Below are 19,829 nucleotides of genomic sequence, written 5' to 3'. Positions count from 1 at the left end.
ACCCGAGAGGGGACCCGACCTGGCGGAGCCCTGCGGGGCCGGACGATGCCTCAGACCGGCGAGACCCTTTTCCATGGCGGGACCGCCCAGCCAGTGATCCGCTCTGGGGATGACACCCTGAGGCATCGCCGTTCCGCTCGGACCGGGCTCACTCGGCGCGGGGGCGGGATGGGGACCGAGAGGACCACGGGGACCGAGGGGGGACGGAGGGGACGGAAGGGACCGAGGGGACCCCCGGGACCCCCGTCTCCCCCCGCCGCCGCCGCCGCCCCGCGCGCACCTGCCTCCCGCCGGGAGCCGCGCATGCGGCGCGCACCACCGCGCCTCAGGGCGCGGGGGGGGCCGGCGGCCGGAGCGGGCGTGTTTACACGGGGGCCGAGGGGGGCGGCATCGGCGCGGCCCCCCCGCCCCCCCCCCCCCGGCACGAATGGTCTCTTCCTCGCGCTCTATTTAATCCCCGCCGCTGCCGCACCGCCGGCTCCGGAGCGGAGAGAGCAGCGCCCGCCGCCCGCGCTGCGGCTCGGTCGCGCCGGCCCCGCGGGCTCCCACCGCCGCCACCATGCAGCCCCCAACCCTCGGCATCCTACTGCTCATCGCCTGCTTCGGCAGCGCCCGGGGAAACCTCTCCCGCGACGGTGAGTGGCGGCACCGCGAGCGGGCTAACCTCTTCCCCCGTCCTCGCCGCTATGGCCGGGGATGCGGGGAACCGAGCGACAGGTGCAGGGGGCGGCGGCGCGAACGGGGCCGTTATGTGGGTCAGGCAGGTGCCGCCCGCCCCGCCCCGCCCGGCCCTCGGGGCCCGCCCTGCCGCCGGCTGCGGGTGCGGCTCCCACGGTCCCGGGCGGCCGGCGGGGCTCAAGGTCACGGCGGCGCCGGTGCTGCCCGTCGTGTCCCCCCATGGCCGCGGACCGCCCGGGGCGGGGCCGGGGCCGGGGCGGCGGAAGGTTCCAGACAGGCCCCGGCGGGCGGCGGCGGCGGCGCGCGGCCCCTCCCGGCGCTGCCCGCGGAGAGGGGGGGGGGCGGATGGAGAGTCCCCGGTGCGGCGGAGCCGCCCCGCCGCGAGGGTGCCGGGGCTCGGTGGTGACACGCGGAGGGGGGGACAGACAGCGCTGAGGGGCGGATGGAGCCCCCCGGGAGCGGCGGTGACATCCCCGCCGTGGCTGGGGCGGGTCCCCGGTCCCTCCGGTGGGAGCCGCCTCCCCGAGATGGGCGGGGGGCTCGGCAGCGGCGGCCGCTCCCCGTCCCGCCGGGATGCTGCCGGGATGTGCGGGGCATCCAGAGCCGCGGGGCGCGGCGGAGCCCCGGCTCGCCAGACAAAGGGGGTTCACCGCCGGCGACAGTCGCGACAGGCGCGGAGCGGATGTGATTTCGGTCGGGGCTCGCCGCTGGCAGCGCCGTGTCCCCCGTCGCTGTGGGGCTGCGGGTCCCTGCGGGTGGCCGGCGGTGGCTCGGACCCGCCATCCCTGCCTGGCTGCTGGCGGCTGCGTTTGCCGTGTCGGGAGTCGTCTGTCGTGACAGAATCGGTGCTGCTGCGTGCTTGGGTGCGGAGGTGCAGCAGCTGGCTAGGGGCTGGGCTGGACCCGCTGTGTTGTGGTCTGGGGGGGCTGACGGTGGGTCCCGTCTCCATCCACATCCCTGCGGCCCATCAGGAGCAGGGAGGGGATTCTGGAATGGGATCCCAGGTCCCGAGGGCTGTGCAGGTGGGAGTGTGGCACGGTGGGGACAAGGGCTGAGCCCGCAGCCCCCACAGCTCCCCCGCACCCATCTCTGTTGCTGTCACAGGCTCTGGGGGCTGGTGGCTGTGTTCCCATCCACAAATCCCGGGATTTGTTCTGGTTTTGGCCACGGTCCTCCCACGGGCACCCGAAAGAGTCACTTGGGTGTGGGTGATGCTCAGCCCCACAGCGTGGGGACATCCTGGCAGCCCCATGTGGGGATTCTCAGCCTGTGGGGCTGGGGGTGGCTGAGCCTCCTGGGGAGCGCTCCCAGGAGGGGCGGTGGCCGTGACTCGGAGCTGTCCTGGGACAGGACACAGCCCAGATGATGACACTGCAAGATTTCCTCCTGGGCTGGCCTCTGCTGTGGCCCAGCCCTGGCCACCAGTGCCAGGCTCCCCACGGTCCAGCACAGCTGGACAAACAGACCCCTAAAAAACCTTTGGGAGCAGAGGACACGGATGGCTGGGAGATGCTTGGAAAAAAGTTGTTGTTGTGTCTTCCTGGTTGGTGCCTCATCCTGGAGCCCCTGAGCCATCCCAGAGTGGCTCAGGGAACATCCCCTCCCTGGCACCTGTCCTGGGGTGGGGTGGAGTCTCCTCCTTGGAGAACATTCCTCCACTGCCACAAGCATGGCAGGGCCTGGAGGAACCCCTGGAAGCCACCCAGGCACTGGGAGCACTGGTCCTGCACAAGAGGGCCCTGTCTGAGCTCTTGGCTGGCGTTGTGCTGCTGTCGGCACATTCGGCTGTTTGGGCTGGTGCGTGGTTGTCCTTGTGTGAGGATCATTCTCTCTCTGCAGGGTTATTCCACTCGGGAGTTGTGTAACCCTTTTGTTTGGACAATGCCCTGGGAGGCCACCACGGGCCAAAACCAGATGACTTGGGGCTGTTTTTTCCCCCTGGGGCACTTGGAGGTGTCCTCAGCCCGGCGAGATCAGGGCTTTGCAGAGAGGCAGGTTCAGGATGCTGTCCCTGTCCTGCGGGGTGGCTTCATCTCTCTGGAGCTGCTGGAGGTGTCTGCTTCGCCCCAGGCCACGTAGAGAAGCTCCCTCTGTCCTGGGGATATGCCCTGTGCTTCCTGCTGCTGTCCTGGCTGGCAGCAGCCTCCCAGGCTGCCCTGCCTGTGTGGGATGGGGTCTGGTCAGGGTGGGAGAGGGGCTGGGCTCCCACAGGGCTTCTGCCACCCCCAGCCTCCGAGCAGGTGACACCTGCAGGTCCTGCTCCCTCTGCACTGGAATGTGGGAGGCTGGAGCAGGGAGAGCCCAGGGGCACAGTGGGGTGGTGGGAGCTCGGTGTTGTCTGGAGCAACAGAATCCTTTGATTGCTGCTTTCCGCGGTGCTTTTCCCCACGGAATGTGAGCAAGAGCCCCTTTCCCAGTGCCATTAGGGCTCGCCATATGCTCCCGGTGCCTGTGCCAGCACCAGCCCTTGGCTCCCGAGCCGAGGAAAGCAGTGACAGCCCTGGTGAGGCACGAAAGGGAGGGAGGGCGACCTCTCTGCATCACTCACTACCTGCTTGGCCTGATTTCGGATGACTCGGATCAGCTGCCTGGGGGAAACAAGCTGTTCCAGGGCCGGGATCAGCACTCAGCCGGAGGAGAGGGGAGGGAGCAGAGCACCCCTGTGCAGGCAGCTGGCTGGAGAGCATGGAATCCACTGCTCAGCTGGCACAATGCGTTAGGCTCAACAGGCAAGGCTGGATTTTAAGACAAAGCCTGGGATCAGGCGCTGCAGAGGTGCCCACTGCATGCCCAGACAGTGAGGGATGCGCTGGCACCACTGCCAGGGACAGGAATTCTGCCGCTGTCCTGACAATGCCGTGGGTTTTGGCATGGCCTGTGCTGTCTACTGGGAGCGTGGTGGCCTGGCCTGCGGGCGGGAGGAGAAATCCCAACGGAATGGGGGCGATGCTGCCGGAGTATGAGCTGAGCATCCCGAGGTGTGGGTACCCGTCCTCCTCTGGACGGAGAAGCGCCCTGTTCGCCCAGGATTCCCTGCCTGGGAGGTCTCCTGCCTGCGAGACGCTGCCTCTTCTCCCTCTGCCTGACGTTCCCGCCTCTCCAGGGGTGTTGGAATCGCCAGAGGAACCGGAGGCGGCTACATCTGGGGAGTCACCCTGGTGCTGGCATGGCGGCCGCGCAGCCAGATGGAGGGAGCTGCAGCAGAGCTGCTCCTGTTTGTTTTCCCTGCGTTGGTTCCTAACCTTGTTTTACCCCAATCCAGGGTGTCTCGTGCCCATCCAGATCCCTGCAGGAGAGGAGCGGTGGGAGGGAGGGAGTGGGGCAGGATGTGGGCACACATCCGAGGCAGTTTTGGTGGCGGTGCCAGCTTGGAGCTTGGTGGGCTCTGCTTGTGTTGCTGGGCTTGTTGTCCTGGGCACAGCTGTGCCAGTGTCTGGCCTGGCACACCCTGCCCAGCCTGGTGTCCACCTGAGCTGCTCTCCAGGCTGCTTTTCCAGCCCTAGTGATGCCTCAGCCTTGCAGGTCCCCCAGTGCTTGTTCTGCACAGATTGAGCAGAATCCTTGTTGCTTTGGCTCTTCGGCGGCTCCACGGGCCCTGGAAGGTGCTGCCAGTGCTGTAACACCCCCACAGTCAGATGGATCTGCTCCTCCTCCTCCTCCTCCCAGTTACTGGGTCAGCTCAGCTTGAACCATCTGGTCCAGTTCTGGCCCCTCTGCTCCTGGCCGGGCACCGGCAGCTGAGAGCAGCAGAGCCTTCATTGCGTGGCGACGGTGGGGTGGGAGTGACCTCTCTGGTGCCCCGGCTCCTCACCCACCTGTGAGGGGCTGAGATTCTCCATCCCCCTCCCAGAGAGCTCCTCTTCCACCCGGGGCTGTCCTGGGGGGAGGATGAGGAGCCAGGCGGAGGCAGAGGCAGGAACGCTCCGTGCCGCGTTTGGGCAGCCCCGGTGCCAACGGCACCAACCCAGACAAGCCAAAGGCAGCCGGTGACAGCAGAGGGAGGTGGGGAAGCCAAGGCTGCGAGCAGGGCTGGGCAGGAACGTGTTTAACCATTCCAGTCACCTGCCCAGCGTCACGCTCCGCCTGCGCCGGGATGTGGCCGAGGGTGCAGGGACCGCGGGCAGGTGTTGGATGCTGCGGCTCCCGCGGAGGCTCTGCGGTGTCAGGACGTGCTGGAGGGTGGCAGGGCTGGTGCAGACCCGGCAGCAGCAGCATTTGTGGGGAGTTTGGCCGGGGAGCAGCAGAGCTGAGAGCTCCCGGTGTCCCTGCAGCATCCCGGGAGCTGCCCCGTCCTCGGGTGATGCTCCAGGCGCTGCTTCAGCTGCAGATGCTTTTCCTCGCCTACAACACCTCAAACGGCTTGGCTTTTCCAGACTGCTGCTTTCAGGCTGTGATTTCTGGGGAAATGAGTTCTGATGCTGCTGGTCCAAGTGGCCACTGGCAGGACCACAGCAGGTCCCTGGGCCAGGTGCTGCTCAGAGTACAGGACCTGCTGGGACCCCCACACGCCCCAGGGAGCTGTTTCCAGGGCTGGGATGCGCTTTGGGGTGTCTGCGCTGGTGTCCAGGGCTGCAGCTCCTCGTTCTCCCTCCTGCTGCAATCAGGATCCTGCTCTGCTGCTCCCAGTCATGGGGAGATGGATCCAAGAGTGCTCCTGAGGTGCTCCAGCCTGGGCTGCTGCTGCTCTGAGCTCCTCTGACACCTTCACCCTCGTGGCACTCCTGGAGGCTCCATTTCGCCTCTCCAAGTCTCACCAACTTTGGGTTCTGGCTTTTTTTTGTCTCCCTGTGGTTTTGGGCACTCCAAAAGGGCCAGAGCACTCTGCAGCAGCAGAGGTGACATGCTAGGGTGCAGCTGATGCTGAGCAGATTCCTGGTCATCCTTGGGATGTAGGGAGTCTCCACTGCACCAGGACCTGTGGGAACGGCTGGAGCTGGGCCAGGGTAGGTTTGGGTTGGATACCAGGGAAAGGTTCTTCCCCTAGAGGGTGCTGGGCACTGCCCAGGCTCCCCAGGGAGTTCTCACATTCCTGAGGCTGCCAAAGCTCCAGGAGCATTTGGACAACACTCCCAGGGATGCCCAGGGCGGCATCATTGGGGTGTCTGTGCAGGGCCAGGAGTTGGACTCTGTGATCCCTGTGGGTCCCTTCCCACTCCGGCCATTCCCTGACTCTGTTTGTGGGAGGTTGGGAGGAGGCGTTGGCTGCGCTGTCCCCCAGGAGAGCAGCAGAGCTGCCACGGCTTCCCCATTGCTCAGTTCTGTTATAAATATCCTCTTACAGCACCCGGGGTGTTTAATCCTGGGGCACTGGCGAGTGACAATTCCTCAGGACACGGCTCTGCTGCCAGCGTTGAGGTGGCTGCAGAGCCACCAAACCCCGTGCCAGGGCATCCAACTGGGCTGAGACACCTCGCTGGGCAGGGAGATCCTTAAAACAGAACTGTCAAAGCACAGAGCTCGTTCCCTTGGCAACAGTCATGTTGGAGATTGGCCTTAGGGTAGGAGCTAAAAAACCCACTCAAAAAAAGGAGTTTCAGCTGTTGGCTGTCACACTGGGGGAGGGCGCTGGCACAGGGGTCACCCTGCCCTGTGCCCCAGGGTCTGCAGGGAATTCTCTCCTTTTCGGGGTCCCCAGGGAGCTGTGACACTGGCAAAGGCTGTCAAGGTGCTTGGGGAATTTGGGGTGGCCCAGAACTGGGGGGGTTTTCCCTCTGCTCTGCTCCCTCCCAGCACTCTGGGTGTGACCAGCCAGCTCTGGGCTCTCCTGCTGCAGCTTGGTGGGGGTGGCAGGAGACCCTCTGAGCTGTGGGATGGCCTTGGAAGGAGGTGATCCTGGTGTCCTGGGATTTCCTGAGGATGCCACTGCCTTTTCCTGAGCGAAGGCAGCAGCAGCCTGGTGTGAATGTGGAAACGGGGCCCAGCAGAGCCATCCGAGGGGTTCCCCAGCTCCCTGATCCCATCCCAGCTCTCCTCTGGCCCTGCAGGGGCTGTGTGGGGGGCCCAGGGGGGTGAGGGGAGTGTGGGGTTTAGGGAGGAGGAAGAGGAGAGGAGGAGCTGCTTCCCAGCCCTGCACAGTGAGGATGGAGCCGGAGTCACACCAGGAAGGTCGGCTCTGAGAGCATCCAGCCAGGGCTGGGGGAGGAGGAGAGGAGCATCCCGTGGTCCCAGAGCACTTGGGATCATCCTCTCTGGAGCTGATTGATGCTAATTGCTGGCTGCGTCTCAGCTGTTGAACCCTGGTCAGGTGTCACTGGCGGCTCTTGGTTGTCCCCCGGGCAGGTCTGGCAGGAGGTGACAGTGTCCCTCTGGTCACAGATGCAGCCTCAGAGGTGCCCAAGGTTGTGCCAGTGCCCCTTGGACCAGCACCCTGCACCTGGGGGCTGCTGGGGACCATCCCAAGGCCTTGGGACACCCCTGGGTTCAGAGAGGGAGGTGATGAGGAGCTGCCTCTTCTTGCTGTGCCTCAGGGAATGCTCATTTACAAAGAAATCCTGTGGAATTTGGTGTTTGGGGTGAGCAGGTTTCATGTGGGAAGCTGTGAAGGCCCTGGAGCTGCCACTTCCCTCACAAGCAGTGAGATCCCAATCCAGTGGCATGCAGGTGTCCCTCGTGGCTGCGGGGTCCATCCAGGCTGTCCCCAAGAGGCAGATCTGGGCAAGGAGCAGATGGAGGCCAGGTTGGAGCGAAAGGTGGAGGTGGGAGGGATCCAGGTGAGGGCTCCACGTGGGGACATCCCCGTGTGGTGTCACCTGGCTCTGGGTACAGCCAGGATGCAGGAGCTGCGGGATCCAAGGTGTTCCTGTTGGACATTGGGATCCCCATTAACCTCTGGATCTCACACCCCGTAGGGAGCCCTGGAGCAGTGACTGGTCCCACATCCCTGTCCCTGGCGCAGCCGAGCTGGGAGCACACTCAGGGCTCTGTTTCCCACATTTAGGGAATGTTTGCGTTCCCCTGACAGTCCCTGTCCCCCTGGGATCGAACCCTTCCCCCTGGGGGAGGGACAGCTCGGAGGGAGCGGCTGTGGGGGCTGCCAGAAGGCGCTTCAGGCACCTGTGGAATTCCCGGATGGATTTATCCCTGTGAGGAAAACAGGAGCACCCTGGATTCCACAGCTACCCAGAGCAGAGCCAGGTGACACCACACGGGGATGTCCCCACGTGGAGCCTTCTCCTGGATCAGCCTGGATCCCTCCCACCTCCACCTTTTGCTCCAGCCTGGCCTCCATCTGCTCCCTGCCCGGATCTGCCTCTTGGGGACAGCCTGGATGGACCTTGGATGTCACTGGAATGGGAAAGGAGCCAGCCCTGGACTTGCAGGAGGCTCCTGGAGGGGATGGGATGTGTCCTGTCACTGTCACAGCACCGGTGACGCCGGATCCGAGGTGGAACGTAGCAGATGCACCCAAACAGGAGCAGGTTTCCCTCTCCTGGGAAATCTGCAGCGGTTCAGCTGCCTGGAATTGGGGCTCTGGGTATTCCAGACTGTGGATTCACACCCTGCTAAAATCAGCCTGTGCAAGGGATGTGCACAGCAGATGTCTGAGCCTTCCCCATCCACGAGTTCAAAATTCCCGCCCTGCCAGGATTCCCGAATGGATCCCCCGAAGGGAAAGATGCCCCGGGGCTGGGGATGGAGCTGGGGAGGGAATGGCTGGAACACAAAGTCCTTGGAGAGGAGAAGAAGGCGCCTTGGAAAACATCTGTGCCCACGGGGATGAATTGGATCTTTGTGATGCCGAACCCAGAGTAAACAGGGAAGAAGGAGGGAAATGAGAAGGGGTTTTTTCAGAAAGAAAGAGAGAAATGAGAAGGGGTTTTTTTGGGAAAGAAGGAGGGAAATGAGAAGCATTTTTGGGAAGGAAGGAGGCAAATGAGAAGGGGTTTTTTGGGAAAGAAGGAGGGAAAAGAGAAGCATTTTTGGGACACGGCTGCGAGCCGGAGGCGTTGGAGGGCTCGGAGCAGTGGGTGGTTTTCCCTGGGGTTATTTCTGCCACCGAGATGTTTTCACAGCCTGGCAAAGAGCTGGGATGGGGTGGACATTCCCTGGAGAGGATCCTGCAGCTCCAGCCTCGCTCGCACAGCTGCTGGGCTCTTCCCAGGCCTCTCTCCCTGCTTCCCTGCTCCAGGTGAAGCTGCTCCAGGCAGGCAGCACCGTGGCTGCGTTGCAGAATTCCTGGGATGCAGAGGATCAATTTATTTCCTTGTTGGGAGCATCCTGGGGCTGGAGGCCCGGAGCTGCAGAGCTTTGGGGACAGTCCTTGCTGGATGGGGACACTCAGGCCGGGCTCCAGGAGCAGCAGAGGTGTCCACATCATCATTTTTCCACATCATTTTCCCACATCATTTTCCCCCTCATAAATATGAATGCAGCCCCTCTGCAAAAGTGCACGGCTCTAATTAATGAAATATTGATTTTTCTGGAGCGCGGCGCTTCCCCGGCTCCGCTGCACCAACGGGGAGCACAAACAAACACGGGCAGTGGCTCTGGGCCCCACCTGGGGCTTGGCGCAGCTTTCCTGGGGTGGTTTTGGGGAGCCCAAGGCTGCTCTGCCTGTCCCTGGAGCTGGATCTGAGCCCTCCTGTGCCAGGTCTGGCCCCTCTGGATGGTTCCAGGGTGTCCCCAGCCCACCAGGATCCCTCACTGCTCGCTTGGCCGTCTCTTGGGGGATGATAACAGAGGCTTGAGGGGTCCCTGCAGCCCCCAGGCCATGCTTTGGCCGTGGCAGTGGCACAGAGGGAGGCGAGGGGACAGTGCCAGCCCTGGTGGGTGGCAGCAGCCCTGCGCTGGCAGCACTCGCTGGCACGGGCAGCGTGGATGCTCCCGGAGTGTCCAGCACCTGTCCCAGGCTCTCTGTGCCAGGACAGCCCCGGAGCTTGGCTGGAGCTGGGTTTCCAGAGGGGTGGCACCCCTGGAGGGGACAGTCCCTGCTCTGAGCACCCCTGGGTCTTCTAGGACACCCCTGGCAGTGCCAGGGTTGGATTTAGTTGGGATATTGGGAAGGAATTCCTCCCTGTGGGGGTGGGGAGGCCCTGGCACAGGTTGCCCAGAGAAGCTGTGGCTGCCCCTGGATCCGTGGCAGTGCCCCAGGCCAGGCTGGACATTGGGGCTTGGAGCAGCCTGGAACAGTGGGAGGTGTCCCTGCCCATGGCAGGGCTGGCACTGATGTCCTTTTCCAGCCCAAACCGTTCTGGAATTCTGTGGTTCCACAATGCCTTAGTGAGCCTCCATCCCCAGCCTGTGCCCCCTGCCCGAGCAGCCGTGGCTGCAGAGAGACCCCGTGGGAGGAGGGGGAGACCTCCGGGGTGGGTCCTGCTGCTCCAGGGGTGCTGAGCCCCCTCCTCTCCCGGCTCTGCCCCTATTCTCTCACTTCCAGCTGCAGGGATTTGATGAAATCCCGGCCGTTCCCATCTGTCCCGGTGGGCACGGAGCCCCCCTGGGGATCTGGGTCGTGCCAGGGGCTGTGCCCCCCACCCAGGACAGCCGGACACGGCCCTGGCACAGCCTGGGATCGGGGGGGGGTGGGGGAGTCGGAGTCCTAGCGCGGGGTCCCGCGGACGAGAGGAGGGGAATGTCCCCTCCGGGGTGTCCCCCAGGGTGGGGGTGGCATCCTTGATGTGTTTAACCTCTCCCCACGCTAATTCCTTAACGAGGCCAGGCTCGGGGCAGGGTGGTAATTGCGTTAATTGCGTGGGTGTCGGACCCTTGTCCTCAGCTGTGTCCGAGCTGCAGTTTGGACAGGAGCGGCTTGGAGCGCTCTAATCCCCTAATTACGGTGTGGCAGGACAAAGGCTCGTTAACTAAATTAAAACAAGCCGAGGGATGGATTCCCAGGGCGGATTCCCAGGGCGGAGTAGAGCTGTGGCCTCGCTGCGGGGATGTGACAGTGCCCTGGCACTGGTGGGGTCCTGCTCAGATCCTGCCGTGCCAGGGCCTGGAGAGAGCAGGGAATGAGTCAGGGAAGAGCAAAGAGCAGGAAAAACTTGGCCAGTGAGGATGGGAAGGTTCGTGAGGATGAAGGGTCTTTACACTGGGAATGATTTTAATCCCAGTTTGATGTTTCTCTGGAAATCCTGGGACTCAGGGAATCCCAGAATGGTTTCGGTTGAAGGGACCTTAAAGGATCCATTCCCACCCCTGCCATGGCAGGGACACCTCCCACTGTCCCAGGCTGCTCCAAGCCCCATCCAGCCTGGCCTGGGATCCAGGGGCAGCCACAGCTTCTCTGGGCACCCTGTGCCAGGGCCTCCCCACCCTCACAGGGAGGAATTCCTTCCTAAAAAATTCCTTCCTCGGGTGCTTCCAGCCCAGCCTTTCCTGGAGTTTAACAGGAAAGCCCAGCCTCGTCCTGCCCTCCTCCAAAACCTTCCTGCGACAGCTTCGGGGAGCTCGTGATGGGAGCAAAAGGATGAATTTCCCTTCACCTTGTGCATGGAAAATGAGGAAACTCAGGTGCTTCCAGCGCTCTCCATGTTCCTCCCTCTCCACTTGCCGGGCCCGGGGGTTGTGCCGTGTCCCCCTTGTCCCTCTGCAGCTCCGCTCCTTGGCACGGCAGCTTTCCAAAAATAGCTGTTCTTGGGCCGGTGGGGGTTATCTGATCCTCGAGCTGCTCTTCCCTGCCCTTGGGCTGCTCCACTGCTCCAGGAGCCCGAGGGAAGGGGAAGGACGAGGAGGAGCTGAGGGAACAGCCAGGGGAGGGACACGGAGCGAGTCCTTCCCCTTAGGGATGACACCGGGAGCGGGGCACTGACACCCCGCAGGTGGCACTGCATGGCCTGGGGGTGTCTTTGCTGGGATGGAGGTGGCGAGTGGAGCGTCCCAGTGCCAGGAGTGCCTGGCACGGAGCCCCCGGGGCGTGGGCCCGGCTCGCTGGCACTTCCAGGGCTGTGGAGCAGGGCTCGGTGCCTCCCTGGGTATCTCCAGCCGGGGCCAGGCTCTGCTGCTGCTCCTGGATCCCCCTGCTCTGCCGGGATTTTCTCGTGTCAGGATCCTCCGGCAGCCCTGGGGCCGTGCCAGTGTCCCCGTGAGCTGCCGTGGGGACGGCGGTGTCCCCTGTCCCCGTGGGCGCTGCAGGAGGGGCGGCAGCGCCGATCCCAGCCTGATTCCCTGCTGCAGAACGGGATCACAGGGAGAACACCCACGTCCCTGCAGAGGGATGGGGAGACACACACAGCTGTGCTCAGGTGGCTTTTGGGGACACCGCTGTTCCTGGGCTGCTCGGGGACGCTCTGGAGGGAGGTGACACCCCCTAATTGTCCCTCTCCGTGCGCAGAGAGCCAGCCCACGACGTCGGACGAGACCGTGGTGGCCGGGGGCACGGTGGTGCTCAAGTGCCAGGTGGAGGACCCCGATGACTCCTCGCTGCAGTGGTCCAACCCTGCCCAGCAGACCCTGTACTTCGGGGAAAAACGAGGTAAAACCCCGCAGCCACAGCGCTGAGGGGACAGTGGGGAGCTGCTCACGGGGTGACGTCCCCTCCTGCTGCCACCCCGGGCAGAGCCAGCGCAGGGGGGTGGGTGGTGGCACCGAGCCCGTTGTCCTTTTTCCCTCAGCCCTGCGGGATAACAGGATCCAGCTGGAGAGATCCACCCCTAACGAGCTGACCATCAGCATCAGCGACGTGGTGCTGGCCGACGAGGGCGAGTACACCTGCTCCATCTTCACCATGCCCGTGAGGACGGCCAAGGCCCTGGTCACCGTGCTGGGTAGGACACGGGGACAGTCCCCCTGCTCCCCATCCCTTCCCAGATCCCGTTACCTCACCCTCGCTGTGTTCCCTGGGTGTCTCACACTCTGCAGTGCTCACCCAGCTCACAGATTTGTGGGTTTTGCCTCCTCCTCCTCCTGCAGGAATCCCCCAGAAGCCCCAAATCTTCGGCCACGAGCAGCCCATCGATGAGGAGAAGGTGGCCCGGCTCATCTGCCGCTCGTCCGGCAGCAAACCCGCGGCAAAGCTGCGCTGGAGGAAGGGCAACAGGGAGATCAAGGGTGGGTGGCCCTGTCCTGGGGGTTGGCACTGCTGGGACACACCGTGGGGGGACTGCAGGGTGCCCTGGACCACACTGGCATCCCGTGGGACGGGGACAGCGTGTCCCCTGCGCGGTGCGCCATCACCTCGTGCCTCTGCTGGGGTCCCGTGTCCCTGAGCTCTGACTGTCCCCTGTGCCCACAGACTCGGGCACCGAGGTGGTGGAGGACCCCAATGGCAAGACCTTCACGGTGACCAGCAGGGTGGAGTTCCGTGTCACCAAGGAGGACAACGAGGTGGAGATCACCTGCACAGTGGATCACGAGTCCCTGCAGAACTCGGAGAGGTCGACCACGCAGAGGCTGCAGGTCCACTGTACGTGGGGGGGGACATTTTGGGGGGGATGGGAGTTCAGGAGACCCCACACAGGTGGCCTGGTGTGACCATCGTGGTCCTGTCACACACAGGGCACGGTGACACTTCCCTCAGCTTCCCACTCCTGTCCTTGTGTCCTCCTTGTCCCCACGTCCCACACCCTTATCCCTGCTCCCTCCCTGCGCCACCTCTCTCATCCTGTCCCCGTTCCCCTTTCCCTGCCTGTTCCCTGTGGTGGTGACAAGGTGAGGGACATGGGAGCACCCCCCAAGTGCTGCCCCCACCCCTGGGTGCTGTCACCTCACAGCCCTGCACGCCCAGAACCGGCCCAGGGGCAGGATTTGGGGTGCCGAGGCAAGTTTTAGGGTGCCAGGGGCAGGCTTTGGGGTGCCAGGGGCAGGATTTGGGGTTCCAGGGGCAGGATTTGGGGTGCCAAGGCAGAGATTTTGGGGTGCCAGGGACAGGATTTGGAGTGCTAGAGCAGAGATTTTATGGTGCCAGGGGCAGGATTTGGGGTACCAGGGGCAGGATTTGGGGTGCCAGGGGCAGAGATTTTATGGTGCCAGGGGCAGGATTTGGGGTTCCAGGGGCAGGATTTGGGGTACCAGGCGCTCACCCCACTGTTCCTCTCCCCTTCTCCAGACAAGCCGACAGCGAAGATCGAGCCGCACCCGCAGTACCCACGGGAGGGGGAGAAGCTGCAGCTGCAGTGCGACGGGCAGGGCAACCCCATGTAAGGCCTTCCTCACCTCCCTCCTCCTCCTCAGGGCCCAGCCAACCTCCCCTCCCACTGCCGGGCTCCCAAATCCCACAGTGAGCCCCGCCCAGAGCTCTGCAGACGCTGTGGGGTGGGTTTGGGGTCGGGTATTCTGTGGAGAGCAGTCAGAGCTCCCAGTCCCCTCCTGGAGCAGCAGATCTGTCCTGGCTCGTCCCTAAATGGGACATTGTCCCCTCTGCCTCCCAGGAGATCCCGGGGTGCTGACCCCGATCCTGGTGTCCTGACCCCCCTCCCGAGGTGCCTGACCCCGATCCTGGTGTCCTGACCCCCATCCCAAGGTGCCTGACCCTGATCCCGGTGTCCTGACCCCCATCCCAGTGTCCTGACCCCCATCCCGGTGTCCTGACCCCCGTGCTGTCCCTCAGCCCACAGGAATTCCTCTGGGAGAAGGAAGGCAGCGATGCACCCCTGCAGCTCAGCTCCGACAGCGTCCTCATCTTCCCCTTCCTCAACAAGAGTGACAGTGGCACCTACGTGTGCACGGCCACCAGCTCCATGGGCAGCGTGGTGGCCAAGTACAACCTGGACGTCAGCGGTGAGTGCGGCGTGGCCGGAGTGGCCGGAGCGTCCGGAGCGTCCTGGTGAAGGGGTCACTGCATCCCCTGTGCCCGGAAAGTGTCACCGTGTCACCCCTGGCACCCATCCTTGGGTGGGAGGGGGCAGCTCCTGCTGCTCCCTGCATGGTGCTGTCCCCTGGGCCACCCTGGCCGTGCTCTGCTTGTCCCCGTGTCCCTGTGCCGTGTGTCACACGTGGGGCAGGGCTGTGTGTGTGTCCCCATGTCCCTTGTGTCACATGTGGGGCAGGGCTGTGTGTGTGTCCCCATGTCCCCATGTCCCTTGTGTCACACGTGTGTGTGTCCCCATGTCCTTTGTGTCACAGTGGGGCAGGGCTCTGTGTGTGTGTATCCCTGTGTCCCCATGTCCCTTGTGTCACACGTGTGTGTCCCCATGTCCCTTGTGTCACACATGTGTTAGTGTCCCCATGTCCCTTGTGTCACAGTGGGGCAGGGCTCTGTGTGTGTGTGTCCCCATGTCCCTTGTGTCACACTTGTGTGTGTGTCCCCACGTCCCTTGTGTCACAGTGGGGCAGGGCTGTGTGTGCTGTGTGGTGCTGCCCGTGCCCACCCTCAGCTGCCATCCCAGCTCCCGGTGCCCTCCCCAGCCCTTTCCCACGCTCTGTGATCCCGTTTCCCTGTGATTTTCCCTGGATTTAGGCTGGTCCTGCTCTCCTCCCACCCTCCGTCCATCTCTCCCTCCCAGCCCTGTCCCGGCTCCTTTCCCTCCCTCCTGGGCACTCAGTGCCCTTCCCCTGCAGCGCATGGCAGCGGTGGCACCTCAGGCGCTTTGTCCCCTGTGTCCCCTCCCTGAGCCTGCTCCTGCAGTCACCCCTGTGTCACCCCTTGTGTGTCCCCCTGTTCCCCGTGTGGTGTCCTGTGAGCACCCAGAGCTCTCTGCACCCACCCAGGAGCTCACCCCAGGTGCTGGCCATGAGAGGTGGCACCCGCTGTCCCTCGCCCACCTGGTGTCACCACTGCTGTCACAGCACACGAGCTCCGTGTCCAGGCTTGGTTCTCTGTGTGGAATCCCCACTTTTGTCCCTAAAGCCACTCACGTCTCAGGTACCGAGAGCCACCTCTGTGCCCAGCTGAGCCCTCCAGCCTGCCCACCTTGGTGCCACCCTGCCCAGCACCGTGGTCCCCAAGGGTGTGCGCAGGAGCGTGCAGGTGGCACCTCGTGGTGGGTGACACTTCCCCAGGGTCTCTCAGGGGTCACCAGGGTCTGGCAGGACAGGACATGGGGGAAGATGGTCACGGTGTCCCAAAGGCTGGTGGCAGGAGCAGAGCAGCAGGACCCGTGGGGTCACGGATGGCCCTGCCGAGGGTCCCCCCTCTGGGCTCTGTCACCTCGCTGGCCCCTCCCGGCGTTGATTGGTGTCCTGTGTTTTTGTTGTCCTCCCCAGATGTTCCCCAGCTCCCCACCCCACACGTTCACTCCACTCCAGCCCCTCCGCCGGGCCCTTCCCAGCCCATCTCTCATGCTTCCATGGCCTCCGCTCCATCCTTCACTCCAGCTCCCATCCAAGGTACCGTAAGCTCCTTTTCTGTCTCTTTGCGGACCCGCTGCTCCCCAGCCCGGCCCGAGGAGCTCCACAGGAGGACGGTGGCCCAGGCCTGGCCTGGGGACAGCCCTGCCGGGTGCCCAGCCCGGCTCCGGTCCCTCGGCGTGTGTGGATTTTGGCGTTTCCCAGGAGGAGCCCCCGGCTGTTCCCGGAGGGTCGTGGCAGCAGCAGCTCCCCGAGCTGCCCCTTGTCCTGTGTGTCCGTGTCACGTGTTGTCCCTCTGTCCTGCTGCCTCCCCTGTGTGTCCCCCGCCTTGTCCTGTCCCGATGTGGCTCTGTCCGCCCCCTGAGCTGACGGGGCACAGCGGGAGGAGGATTTGTCGCTGTGCCCCAGGGCTGACGCAGGATCCCAGCACAGATCCTGGACTTGGGACCAGCTTTGGGCTCCTGCTGTCCTTGGGGTGCCATCACCTCTCGGGGTGCCAGCCTGCGTGTCACCTTCCACCCAAGCCTGCTCGTCCTCCCTTTTTGAGGTCAAAATCCCACTGTGGAGGATGGGATTTCCCCTTTGCTTCCCCCGCTGCCTTCCCCGTTCTCGCTGCCAGGATCCGGAGCAGGATGGAGCTGCTGGCCCAGGATGGAGCCCCCGGGGGGAGCAGCAGCCTCTGCCCCACCCTGCAGGGTCTCAGCCCCTTCTCTCTTTTCTCCCCCCTGCCTGGGCAGACGCCAGCCCGGTGCCCTCAACCTCCAGCACGTACCACGCGATGATCGGCGGCGTGGTGGCTGTCATCGTCTTCCTGCTGCTCAGCCTGCTCATCGTGCTGGGACATTACCTGATCAGGCACAAAGGTACGGCCGGGGGGGCTGCAGGGGGGGCACGGGGAGCCCCTCGGGGGTCTGCGCAGTGAGGAGGCAGTTGGGGGGTGGAGGGAGGCAGCTCCTGGTCCTGCAGCCCTTCCCGAGTCCTGAGAGGAACCAGCGGAGCCTCCCTGGGTCTGGGGGACCTGCCCGGCGTGGGAATGTCAGGAATGTCCCAGTGACAGTGAGTGGCAGTGCCAGGGGGAGGCAGCTCCCACCCCGTTCTCCATCCCTGCTCCGCACCCACTGTCCCGGGATCATCCCTGTCCCCATCTCCCCGACACCTCCTCCCTCTTCCTCTTGCTCCCTGTGCCTTCCTTCTCCTCCTTTCCCTCCACCTGCCCTTTTCATGCCCGGCAGGTTTGTGCCCAAGCCCTGGGGACACGGTGCCACCCCGCCATCGGCCACCCCCTGAGGTGATGTGTGAGTAGAGCCCCCCACCCTGCTCCGGGGGCAGCTGGGACCCCCTGCTTTGCCAGGAGGGCTGGGTGGGAGGGCAGGAGCCTGATGGGCAGCGGTCACTCCACAAGTGGACACTGCTACAAACACCTGGAGCACCCCCAGGGAGTCTCCATCCCATCCCATCCCATCCCATCCTATCCCGGTGACTTTTCCATTGCAGCCAAGCCCAACGGAGCCCTCCAGGCAGCCCAACCTCCCCCAGTTTGTGTGGGAGGGGGCGCTGGCAGAGCCCCCCGTGACCCCCAGCCCTGTCCCCACCTCCAGGCACGTACCTGACCCACGAGGCCAAGGGCTCGGACGACGCTCCGGACGCCGACACCGCCATCATCAACGCCGAGGGCGGCCAGGCCGGTGGCGACGACAAGAAGGAATATTTCATCTAAAGGGGTCAGAAAGAGAGAGAGAGCGAGAGAGCGAAAAATGGAGCCAAGAGAACCCCGATGGCAACAGCAACCAGACCACAAACCCCACAAAACCCAACAGATTTTCTCTGGCGCCCGGCACGGGCGGACGGACGGACAGAGGGATGGCGGGACAGAGAGCAGGGAGAGCCACCGGCCACGAGGCGCTGCTGACGCCTCTTGAACTTGTACAAATCGTTCACTCCGACAGCGAGAGCCCCGGCCCCGTTTGCTTGCTTGCACCTCCATCCCCACGCCCCGAACCCACAGACCAACCCGTGAGTGAGCGACTTCTTCCTTCTTCCTTTGGACCTTTTCGCTTTGGTTTTGTGGCTGCTCTTTGCTTCGGGCCCTTGGTTGGGGTGTTGGGCTGGGGTCGATGTAGCTCTTCCCTTTGTTTCTCTCCGTTTTGGTTTCTTTGACATCCAAGGATAAAATCAGCTCCGGGCTCCCCGGGGCAAGTTCGGGACCCTGGGTGTCCCCGTTGTCCCCTCCCCAGCCCCGGGGGGGTGACTCCAGCTGGGAGCGGAGCGAGACCCTGCCCCGGTTTTATCCTTGGTGGTTCTTGTGGAGCAGTGTCCATGCGGGAGCAGAGCTGTCCTCGTGCAGTCAGTGTGTGAAAGGGGGTGACAGTCCAGGGTGGGACCCCCGGAGACACCGGGAGCCCCCACAGCTCCCCGGGCCCACCCCAGCGGGAGGGGGGGAGGGCTGAGGTTTATTTTTGGGGGGGTGGGGGCGAATCCAGAGGAAAAGGCCCCGATTTTTTTTTTTTTCCCTAAATTCTCGGATTGGAAATGCCGATTTGAACCATCTATTGAGATGTTCAGTGCAGGGGTGTGACCCCTGGGGCTGGGGCTGCTTCCCTGGGACCCCCAGAGCAGGGCTGGGGCTCTGCCAGGGTCTCACTGCCTCCCTTCCTTCCCCAGCCCCTTCCCAGGGCAGGGATGAGCTTGGAAAGGGCTGATTTTCTTCTTGGCTCCGAGAGCCCAAACCAACAGCGGCCAAAACAACCGGATTTGGGGTCTGGGGACTTCGGGGGTCCCCACAGAGGCTTGGGGGGGGGCTCATCCTTCCTCCTTGCCCTTCCTCCTGCCTCTTTCACCATCACTTCCAAGACAAAACCAAACACCTTTCCCAACCTCTCCAGCACAGCCCCAGCTCGGCCCCCCCAGCCATGCACCCCTGGGATGGGGCTGCTCCCCCCAGCATCGTTGGGATGCACCTGCACCCTTGGGATGAGGTTTCCCAGGATCCCACATCCCGGTCTGGACACTGGGGGCTTACAGGAGCCACCCTTGGGCTGGGCACTGCGTGGATTTGGGGTTGTCTGGCGGAGGGGAGCCCTTTGGGAGGGGGTGACCTCTCCTGGGAGGTCACCCCATGGATTTGGGGTGCTCTGGGGGACGAGGGGGCCCTTCAGGAAGGAGTGGAAGTCCTTGGGGCGGGATGGGAAACCTCAGCTGGGAGGTGGAGGGAGAACGGGGCTGTGTCACCCCACCCAAACCCTGCCAGCACCGGGTCACCTGTGGGGGACTGAGTGGGGCTGGAGGGGGCTGAGGTGAGGCAGGGGAGGCCCAGCTCGGTGACAGGCACAGGTGGGAGCGAGGGGTGCGACACTGGGGACGCTGCGGATGTGACCAGGCTCGGCCGCGCGTCAGGAGCGGCGGCAGCACTGGGAGGGAGCAGCACACGGAGCCTCTGAGGGTCCCTTTGCTGGGCACAGCCATTTTTGGGGTGTTTTTCCTCCCTTCCCACCTCTTGGAGTGAGGGACGTGGGCCTGGAGCCCCCAGGGCAGCTCCGAGCTGGGGTTGGGGGAGGAACCCTGGGGCTGCCAATGCCACCGAGGTCCCCACGACCGAGTCCTTCCTGCAGATAAAACACACGGGCATTGTTCTCAGTACAATTCCATCTCCTCGGGGGCTGCAGGGATCCCAGGCAGAGCCCCAGCACCGGGAACTGGGAGGGGAGAGGGGTAAGGGGTCCCTGGGGCAGGGAGGTGACAGGGACAGGGAGGGTTTTCCCTCTTGGCATTCAGTTTCTCGCCGCTTCCACCGCTCCAGAGCTGCTCCAGGGGCCGGGGAGAACAGCCTGGATTTGGTGGTTTTGAGGTGCCACGGTGTTTTTGGTGTTTTTGAGGTGTGGGGTGTGGCTGGGCAGCCCGGGGAGCAGCGGGCACGGGGAGCTGTGGCGGTGGAGGACAGGCCCGGTGTCACCTGGGGGGGCCTGAGGACCTGCAGAGGTGACAGAGAG

General features: G+C 64.1%; 1 protein-coding gene across 5 annotated transcripts; it reads left to right on the top strand.

Moving 5' to 3' along the window:
* Nucleotides 1-494: 494 nt before the first annotated feature.
* CADM3 (cell adhesion molecule 3) lies at nucleotides 495-18,269 on the top strand. 5 transcript variants are annotated; one of them, XM_068995179.1, is made up of 11 exons: nucleotides 495-635; nucleotides 11,951-12,091; nucleotides 12,231-12,383; nucleotides 12,529-12,666; nucleotides 12,851-13,021; nucleotides 13,664-13,754; nucleotides 14,165-14,334; nucleotides 15,760-15,882; nucleotides 16,581-16,706; nucleotides 17,076-17,138; nucleotides 17,442-18,269. In XM_068995179.1, exons 1-11 carry the CDS (start codon nucleotides 560-562, stop codon nucleotides 17,558-17,560), a joined length of 1,371 nt encoding a protein of 456 aa, XP_068851280.1. In that variant the 5' UTR covers nucleotides 495-559; the 3' UTR covers nucleotides 17,561-18,269. The 5 variants fall into 5 exon arrangements, with proteins under 5 accessions (XP_068851280.1, XP_068851282.1, XP_068851283.1 ...); XM_068995181.1 differs by having other exon boundaries at nucleotides 17,076-17,131; nucleotides 17,442-17,542; XM_068995182.1 differs by lacking the exon at nucleotides 15,760-15,882.
* Nucleotides 18,270-19,829: the final 1,560 nt, after the last annotated feature.

Source organism: Aphelocoma coerulescens, chromosome 25 (assembly GCF_041296385.1).
Source record: "Aphelocoma coerulescens isolate FSJ_1873_10779 chromosome 25, UR_Acoe_1.0, whole genome shotgun sequence".
In the NCBI taxonomy this organism is placed as follows: Eukaryota; Metazoa; Chordata; class Aves; order Passeriformes; family Corvidae; genus Aphelocoma; species Aphelocoma coerulescens.
Note: the sequence above shows the minus strand (reverse complement) of the source record. Positions and strands in the feature narration are given on the sequence as shown.